This window comes from Brassica napus, chromosome A2, assembly GCF_020379485.1.
Source record: "Brassica napus cultivar Da-Ae chromosome A2, Da-Ae, whole genome shotgun sequence".
Classification (NCBI taxonomy): domain Eukaryota; kingdom Viridiplantae; phylum Streptophyta; class Magnoliopsida; order Brassicales; family Brassicaceae; genus Brassica; species Brassica napus.
In genome coordinates this window covers 19,860,877-19,871,336 of record NC_063435.1, presented here as the reverse complement: position 1 = coordinate 19,871,336, position 10,460 = coordinate 19,860,877, and the positions used below count along the sequence as shown (strand labels likewise).

Here is a 10,460-nt window from a genome sequence, read left to right as displayed (position 1 = left end):
CACAAGTTTGAATCACATCTTATTAGAGATAACTTTTTCACATATTATTGGTTTCATATTGGAAGCCTATTTAACTCAACACATACTAAGCCTATAAAAAAAAAGGGGTAAGATTCTTATGCGTCAAGGTAGCTTCTGCCTGTACGATCGTTGCATACTACTGTGAAAAATGAAAATGTGGGTGTGTTTAATTTTCATGAAAATAATTTTTTTTTATTATTTAATTTTTGTGGGATTAAGAATTATCCGAAAAGTAAATCGAGATGTCTGGATGATTGGGACCCAACAAGCTTTGATATGTGTCGGTTTGATTAGTATGGTTTCCCGAACCATCGGATGATCTCAGCGAGAGAGAGAGAGATAGGAATGTTTGGGTGCAAGTGTCTCTGTTGGAACAATCTCACAGAATTTCCGTCATTGAAGCAACCCCAAACCTTCTCCCTCCCTGCTTCTCTTCCCCACTGGCCTTCTGGTAATTTCTCAATTGTGATCCCTTCTTTCTTTGAATCTTCTAATTCATGATTCCGATCTAGAAACAAATTCTGGATTTAGCAACTTTAATGATATGATTTGATCCAATCCACCAAGAATTATGAACAATTTTATTTTTTTATCGAAACATTCCACTTTTTGTCACTTTATAATGCTTCAATTGGTTAGGTCAAGGCTTTGCTTCAGGAAGAATCAATCTTGGAGACTTAGAAGTAGCCGAGATCACATCATTTGAATTGATATGGCGATACGTCTCTCCTCGAGACAAGAACAAGTCTGTCTCGTTCTACAGACCCGACAACTTACCCGACAGTTTCCACTGTTTAGGACACTACTGTCAGCCTGATTCCCACCTCTTGAGAGGTTTTGTTCTTGTAGCTAAAGACATCGTCAAGTCTGCACTTGCAAAGCCACTTGATTATACATTGGTCTGGAGCTCAAACGACTTATCAGAAGACGAACCTAAAAGCGAGGGCTGCGGTTACTTCTGGTTACCGAAGCCTCCTCGAGGGTATAAACCGGTCGGATTCTTGGTTACAACGAGTCCCACGAAACCTGATTTGGATCAAGTTAGATGTGTTCGAGCTGATCTAACCGATAAATGTGAAGCACATAGAGTTATTATCACTGCTTTATCGGATTCTTTAAGAGTTCCTTTGTTTATATGGAAAACGAGACCTTCAGACCGCGGAATGTGGGGAAAAGGAGTCTCTGCAGGTACATTCTTTTGTAGAACTCCGTTGATGATCTCCACCGAGGAGATGGAAGAAGAAGAAGAAGATCGTCTCTGTAACAACATCGCTTGTTTGAAAAACCTTGATTCGAGTTTACACGCAATGCCAAACTTAGACCAGATCCATGCTTTGGTTCAACACTATGGTCCCAGAGTCTTCTTCCACCCTGATGAAGTCTATTTACCTTCGTCAGTCTCTTGGTTCTTCAAGAACGGTGCCGTTTTGTGCAGCGCTGATAACCAAGAACCTGTTGATGAAAACGGCTCCAACTTGCCTCATGGTGGAGCCAATGATAAACAGTTTTGGATTGATTTGCCGAATAATGATGAACAGAGAAACAAGTTTCTGAAGCGAGGAGATCTAGAATCCGCCAAGCTCTACGTTCACGTTAAGCCAGCGTTTGGAGGAACGTTTACTGATCTTGTGTTTTGGATTTTCTGTCCTTTTAACGGACCAGCGACTCTAAAACTCGGCCTCATGAACCTCTCATTGGCCAAAACCGGTCAACACGTTTGTGACTGGGAGCATTTCACTCTCCGGATCAGCAACTTCTCCGGCGAGCTTCACGCTGTTTACTTCTCTCAGCATAGCGGGGGAGAGTGGGTCGAAGCTCAAGATCTGGAGTTCGTGGACGGAAGCAATAAAGCTGTGGTTTACTCGTCCAAGCATGGTCACGCCAGCTTTGCCAGGTCCGGGATGTATTTACAGGGGTCAGATTTGCTTGGGATTGGGATAAGGAACGATACAGCGAGAAGCGATTTGTTTGTGGATTCGTGTTCCAAGTATGAGGTTGTTGCGGCGGAGTATCTCGGAGGGGCGGTGGTGGAGCCGCCGTGGCTTGGTTATATGAGAGAGTGGGGACCGAAGATTGTGTATGGATCGAGAACGGAGATTGAGAGGTTGAATGAGAGATTACCATGGAGGCTGAGGTGTTGGGTTGATGCAGTGTTGAGGAAGCTTCCGGTGGAGTTATCAGGCGAAGAAGGACCAACGGGACCCAAGGAGAAGAATAATTGGTTTGGTGATGAGAGATGGTGAATGGTGATTGTTTTCCCGTTGGAACAGAAACCTCTATTTTTGTAATGAGCTAATTAATATGTGTGATATATAGTGTTTTACTTGCCACCAAAATCTGTTAATGGGTCCTTCCTTGTCAAGTGACCAAATAGTAAAATAAAAATTTATATAGTAGTTTTTTTTTGTGAAAGATATATTAATCAATTATAAAATTTTATATGGTATCTATTTATCTATATATATAAATATAAATATATATAAAGTTGACTTGTGTGATGCACACAGCCCTCCACATCATCAGAAAGCATGGGGCTTTTTCTGCCACGTGTCATGTCAATATTTAAGCATTTCGTGTTTATGTTTCGGTGAGTTACGTTGAGTGGGCCAAGTATTGTGTCTGAAAAATTCATCGGGTTCTGTTACTGTTTTCATACAGGCCCAGATGTTAATAGTTTCTTTTCCTTTTGTTGGAGACGCAAAGCAAAGCCGCCGATGATGATTTTGGCCGACAGTCTTCTCTGTGTGAAACGTTAACGGTCCAGCTTCTCCTCCTCATTGATGATTCTGAGAAACGTCTGCAGTTATGGTATTCAATCAACTTCGTCCACTTCTTGAGCTTCAATTCATCGATACAATATTTCTAGACTCTCTGTTCAGTTTTCTCTTGGAGATGTTAAGTCTGTACGCTTCGTGGAGATTTTTCTTTCATCTCTGCTAGAGATTTTATTGGTAAATTTTCTCATCTGGGTCATTTGAATGCAAGAAACAATCTCTAGAACTATATCTTGTGGAGTTGTGGGTATAGAAAAAGAATCTGTCATTTTGAACTCTGTTTGTGTATATTTCTCAGCTCAGCAAAGTCAGATTTTTTGGGAACTCATATTCCATGTGAAGATATATTATCAACATATATCTCTCTTGGAAAGGGCCTCCCAATCTCCCATCAATAGAACCTCAATGGTATTCTCGCCGACGATCATTAAATCCTGTCGCAACCTCCCTTTCTTGCGTTAGATCTCTATCTATCAGTTCATTATGTTTTTAATACTTCTATCATTTGCTCATGATCCTATTTTGTTGCTTCGCGCCCGAAATTATTCGTATTTGGGTTGTTCAACAGATTGTCTCTAATAGCTTCATCAGTAAAACAATTGCGGATCTGGACATCACTGAAACTCTTCATCATAGAGATAAAAAAACACCGCAAACATGAAGTCGAACATCTGATTGTGCAACAACCATCAGATTCAACTATTGAAGAATCAGTTTTATTTACTACAAGAAACAGTCTTTAGGTGACTCGATCTCTTACCTTCTCTCATTGCTGCCATCATGTTTGCTTCTATTGAGCTGACTTCTTTCCCTAGACTAATAGCCTTACCAACATCAGTGTCTTTTTGACTAATATATCGAAGTCTTTGCTTATTAATCTAGAACCGTTTTTGGACAAACAAATTTCCTGCTGTTCACTTTATCTCAGGTGATTTGGAAAGGAAGAGCCTAAGATATAACATGTGGAGAGCTAAGAAAAAAGAGGATGTAGACCATTGACACCAGAAGTGATTGGTTCACTTCTTTCAGCTTCAGTTTCTCCTTGATATGTCACGTTATACTCTACCGGATCTTTTGCTCTTGATGTAGCATTAGTAGTTGGTGGCTCTCTATATCTCTTCGTCATACTACTTTTTCCAAAAATTATGTGTCCATTGTTAATATAGAGATATTACTGGTTTCAATTTTGGGTTGCTTCTGATTGTTTTCTTATTAATAGGGACATACTGTGGATAAATAGGGTCCTGAAGCATAGAAACAAGGGGTTATTTTATGTTTCTTTAACTCTATGACTATGTTCTTTACTGAACCATATTGGATTCGAAAGGTCTGAATTTTCTAAGAAATGTATCTTTGCGTACAGGAACTTGTGTGTTTGTAGTTTGTACATACTGAGCATGCTATTGACTCCTCACTTGCTAGGGTAATCTGTATAAACACAGAAAATCTACTTCTAGCACAGCCTAATTTGTGCGACCAAACCCTTAGTCTTGTGGATACTTAAATCCAAAGTGGTTCGCTTGATGTTATTAATGCTGACAGTGTAATTAAGGTGATTCATATGAGATTAATAATGGATCGATGAGTTTGGTCTGAGCTCTTTATTTCTCTCCTCACGGTTTTATGTTATTTTTTTTTAACAGGAGCACTTGAGGATGAGATTGGCGAATGCTCATATGGTTATCCAAGCCAGCTTGATGAGCCAAACTTTGCATAAACTGAGCCACTCTTTGTCGTTATCGCTTAATTGACTTCCTTGGCATGTACATCTCAGAAGGACAATACCATCTCCAACACTTATCTTCTTTATAAGTCAGGTATAGGATTTATGTAGGTAATATTATAGATAAGTTCCTATATTTGTGTTATGTAAATCTCTTATGTGAGTATATGCTCTGCACAATGATGTATATTCAAGAGAGAGCAACACTTTCTGCATTTGGAGGATTTGGAGGTCCAACAGAAGTTACTTGGGGTGGGAATTTCTTAAGTTTTATATGTCTGAATATCAGGTCAGGAAAGGTGAAGATGTAATCCAAACCTGGTCACAAATTTTGAGTTTAATGTTGCCTTTACTTAACTGGGCTTTCATGTATGTTGTCTCCTAAGTTTTCAACATATACTGATCATGAAAAGGATCAAGATTTTTACATATACTACCATCTGTTTGTATTTAATAATGTATATTTGAGCATATACTGAGCATTAAGTACCCGTTCAATGCCTTACACGGAACATTCTACGTTCAGCTTCGGAGAAGTTTCTAAGACTGAATGATCCTGTTTTGGTTTCACCATGAAAAGATGAAGAATGTCCTAAAAATGTCTGTTAATGTATGTGTTTTTGACATAAAAGCTACTTGTCTTGAAAATGAGATACCGATTCTTAATAATGTTGTGATGATGAGTCTACTTTTTATAACAATGTTGAATTCTTGTTCGGTATTAGTAATGTGGAAGTGGATTATTCTTTCTTGTGTATCAGTATTCTTTCTTGTGTATCAGTATTATTGGCGTTTGTGGCGACCAGAGCAGTAAGCTTTAGCCATTTAATATTTCAAAATTAGATTCTGCAATTCCTGTTTTGACTGATTCTTGGACCATGAAGCTTTTGGTGGAAACAGACAAGTAGAAATGATGGAGAATTGTTATGCGAAGTTTCAGAGCTCTGGGATCATATCCAACATCAGAACATTCAATATCCTCCTTGATCCATATGGGAAAAGAAGAAATTAAAAGAAAATGAGTGTCGTGATTAGTTTATAGATGATTTATAAACTTTACAAATAACTATAAACTTTTGTATAGAGATTATAGATCTCTATAAATTGTTTATAGACTCTTGCACCTTCTAATTTCTCAATAGATGCGACTACGGCTATTACTTTAACCAAATGAAAAAATGTCTATTTTGTTTGAACGTTGTCCATAATTTTATATCTTCAAAAAAACATCAATAAGCCAGTCTCTTTATGTTCTCAACCAATTAAATATACAATACGTCCACTACCATAACTATTTGTATACTTTAAACTGTATCAAAACAAATAGCATTTCGTAATTTGCACAATACCATCATAGGATAATCTATTACTAAACTCTGTAGGTGAACTAGAAACCCCTACATCTGTCTACCATAAAATAATCTAGACACATCTCATTCTTTAAAAGGGACAACCGCCTCCACACAAATAATAACTAAAACAATAGATTTTCAAATTAACCAAAATCTAAAAATTTTAAAAAATTTATTAAAAGTTAAAAATCTATTGATCTTATCGTAAAAAAATATTATATTTACTATTTTCAATATAAAATAAAATTTTAAATGATTTATAAAATATTATATTTTAATATAAAAATAGTTTTAATGTAAACTCACCCGCCCGTAGGGCAGGCAACCCCTAGTCTTAAATAATAAAGTTGGCTTATCTGCCCTCTCAGGCGTCCACATCATCATTCACATAGGGGGTTTTGCGACACGTCAGCAGTGTTGTTTCTATGTATTTTTTCTTTGCGATGAGTTTAGTTCTTGGACTTTATTGGGCTAGGTTTGATATACTTAAGTCTCTGAAAACAAATCAACAAAACTAAGCCCAACTAATACATTTCATCTAAACCTAAAGTCTCGCCTCTTTTCTTCTTCTTCTATGTAGCCATTGAATGTGTTCAGACTTTTCCACTTCTTCTTCCATCATAATCTCCCATTCCCATTAACTCAAACCATTATTTCATTCATCAAAACAAAAACAGCTTAACTCACATCACCCTTCCACTTCTCTATCCCACTCTATATAAGACAATGTCGTCATATGCAGCCTTCACACTGCTCAAAACACCACCAAGAAACCACCTTAAGCTACATTGGCGAACACATATTCTTTCAGTTCCACAGTTACATGTGAAGAATATTATATTGCTAGAGAAGCGACTGGTTCGTTTTCCCCTGAGCTCAGGTACAGTAATGATCGTAAGGAAACAATCGATTCCGAAGAAGACGATAACTACTGGTACTCTTTAACAGTTCCTACATTCGATTTTTTTTCTCATTAATTGTTTTTCGTTGATGGTTCTGTTTACCTAAAATATGATGTGCTTTGATGATTTTACTTTCTTCTTGCGATGCTTAACTTAAAAGGAACTTCTCCTGGTGGCTTGATTAAGGCATGTTTCCCTTCATGAAGGTCTCTGATCGTATCCTACTGATCCAAATTGTTGCAAGATGCAGCACCTACCTAAGCATTCCGACAATTGGGTACTGGTAAAAACTCTTTCTGATCTTTTTATCAGTCTAATATTGGATATTTTCATTTGTTTAAATTATCTGAGACCTTTGTTAGACATGTTCACTTTCCTATGGCAGTTGAAAAGGCCAAGTTCTACTACATTGCTGCTTTTTCCCCTAGCATGTATATCACTAGACTCCATACAGTAGGCATGTGAACATGCCACTGCAAACACCAAGGTAAATGGAGGCTGAGCTATGATCCTTCACTACAACCAAGTTCATTGATACTGCTCAGATATCTGGCAGGTGATCACGGTTAACCTTCATGTTCCTTATCTGTGAGTTTTTCATAGAGGTTCAGGAGAAGTACATGTCGTTACCAAATCCTAATACTATTATATCTTACAGTGTCTAATCATTGGAGATGTAGAGATAAGCAAGACTCTTGCTTGAACCAAGTACATGGAGTATGTTTTGGAATGAGACTGAGGCAAGAACCTTCTCCAGGGTTCACGGCTGGGAGGTAAATTGCCATATTTTCGCCCTGTTTTTTTTTTAAAAAAATTAGTATTAACAAAGACAATTTATAATTAATCTGTTTGGTTATTTTTTGTATAGACAATACAAGACGACTGATAGCAGCATCGCTAAAGGGAGTTACTTTCAGCCATATTGGACTCATACTTCTTCCAGTAAGTCTCATTGCCCAAGCATCTGCATATATTAGCTTTAACCTTACAGTCATGAACCTCCCATGACTCAAAAATAAAATATTTTGGTAAGAATTAATGGATTGCTAGAGTTTTATGATTCAATAATGAAGTTCTTTTTTTCTTTCTCTGAAACAACTATGTACATTGGTAGTTCTCTCATGATCTCTGGCAAAGATTTATGAATACTAATAATAATATTATTTGCAGGGGATAGCCCAATGCAGCCACTATGCTCAACATGGGATTTGCAAGTTTGTGTCAGCCTGCAAATTTAACCACTCCATGAGCTCTTATTCTTCACTCGCTGACATGCATGTTGCGCCTTAACCTCTTGGGTCTTGATTGCTCAGCACATTAGCTCCATCATCATCATCCTCTCCTTGAATGACCAACGCACAAAGATTCACTATTCGTGCTCCATTAAACCCAAAATCACAACAAGTGGTGGCTCAAACTGTTGCCTATGAAGTCTCTCCGTCTTCTTCTATGACCGCCGGTGTGAGAAAATTGGATCCTGCTGAGCCAAAATAGGTGACCCATCTAGCATTGAGGTTAAAACTTGAAGCTAAAGAGACAAAAAACTCAAAGGACAGAACCTCACTCTATTCTTTATATCTATTTTTCTTCTTCTTTTTTTTCATTTATCAAATTACCATGAAGTCCATGAACTCAGAAACATGAAAGATCTCCACAAACTAGACAGATGTTTGGGACTAAGTAAGATAGATTGGACAATGATTTTTATTATTTACATGTAAAGAAAAGAGAAACGAAGGTGTATTTATTCTTCCTCTAGCTAGATCATCTTATTTTCTAAATCTAAGCAATGATTAGAAGTCTTACTCCTCATAACTATGTGTGATCCGGGTTCATTTATTCTGCCTGCTATTTTTCCCTTACATAATAACATCCAACTTTCTTTTGCACGTTTATTTCTCTTTCAAAACAAATGGTTTCACTTTTAAAATTTCAGAATTTTATAGCTTGACACATAAAAAATAATAAAAGCTCTCATATATAATCTTAAATGCGATCAACTGATTTGCTACATCACTTTTCATTTTTTTTGAGAAATCACTTTTCTTATGTTGCAAAGTAAAGTCGGTATCAATGACATGTAATTAAGTAATAGAGCTTTAATCGTAGTTTCAAAGTATTTTCCCTCAAATTATTCATTTCTACATCATTTTGTTTTCCAAGAGTTACAAACGTCCATGTCTCTTTTCATTCTGGTTAAAGATAAACACGTCCACGCTACACAATAAATTTTTTGTATCAATATGAAAGAATGAAAATCTACTTTTTGGGTTTGATGATTTTAAAGAGCTATTCATTTCTACATCATTGTTGTTTTCCAAGAGTTACAAACGTCCATGTCTCTTTTCATTCCGGTTAAATATAAACACGTCCACTGTATACAATTAAAAAAATTTGTATCCATACGAAAGAATGAAAATCTACTTTTTGGGTTTAATGATTCTAAAGAAATTTGGTCAACCAATAAGTTCTAACCAAATCATAATCTATTCAAATCAGTTTATGTCGTTGGACAGTTGTTTGCTGTTCTTCTAATGCAATAACATGGTGTTGTCACATACTAGATATAATTGCAACTACATTCTAATTGTACTTTATAGAAACAAAAATACTAAGAGTCCGCCTGAAGAACAAAAATACTTTTTCCGATTGACACTAAACAAAAAAGGACTCGAAAAGATAAGAATAGTAGATTACCCAAAGACAATGTGATTTTAGTATTTGGTTAAAAGAAATTTTTAAATAAGAACATTGTTAAAAGACATTCATAATCACGGATATAATACATTCAGATATATCACAATCAAAAATAAAACTTTAACACATCATTTAAAATATATTAAAATATTACACATAATATCAAGCAAATGCAAAAAAAGAACGTATTTCCATTAAAAATATAACTGAAATGAATACTGAAAATAAAATAGTACAAATATCATAAAATGTAGTTGATAACAAATAAAAATTCAAACGCGTAAAAATTATAAACTAAAAAATATATATATAAATATATGTATATATCTAATTAGAAAAGAAACTATATTTATTATATTCAGTTTAAAGTAAATTTTCAAACTTTTTATGAAATTAAAATACATTTTAATATAAAATAAATTTAGTGTAAATTCACCCGCCCGTAGGGCGGACCAATCCCTAGTATACAATAAAATAACTTATTTAGAAGATCGTTTTCGCTTAACATTACTTATTAGTAATGGAAATATACAATAATTATTGTTTTATAATATAAGAGCAATTATACTAAATGACCTTAAAATAGTTTTTTTTTTCCACCAACATAGCTAACAATGAGGAAAATGATTAAAATAAGTTTCATTAAACAGCCAAAAACTCTTATATCCTAACTCTACGGTATACAAGATATGAGCCCGTTGCGTTGCAACCGGTTTTTGTTCGATGTTTTAAATTAATAAAAACCATAAAATGATAAATCATTTTATTATAGTGTTATGATTGTTTTTTGCATATGTTGTTTGAGATTTATTTATAATTAAAACGTTTTCACACATAAGTTCAAGTTAATATTTGTATTTTATAATCATGGTGCATAGATGAGTTGTTATAAACTTTATACTAAAGATTAGAGAAAATACTATAGATAAACATTAAAACTGAACACAATCCAAAATAAGAAATGAAAAGTAAAAAAAAAATGAAAGTTAAA

The 10,460-nt window shown here is 35.3% G+C and overlaps 1 protein-coding gene across 1 annotated transcript; it reads left to right on the top strand.

The window, feature by feature from the left end:
• The first annotated feature begins 208 nt into the window (after positions 1-208).
• LOC106407222 lies at positions 209-2,467 on the top strand. The gene is made up of 2 exons (XM_013848048.3): positions 209-472; positions 661-2,467. Exons 1-2 carry the CDS (start codon positions 337-339, stop codon positions 2,262-2,264), a joined length of 1,740 nt encoding a protein of 579 aa, XP_013703502.2. The 5' UTR covers positions 209-336; the 3' UTR covers positions 2,265-2,467.
• The last annotated feature ends 7,993 nt before the right edge of the window (positions 2,468-10,460 follow it).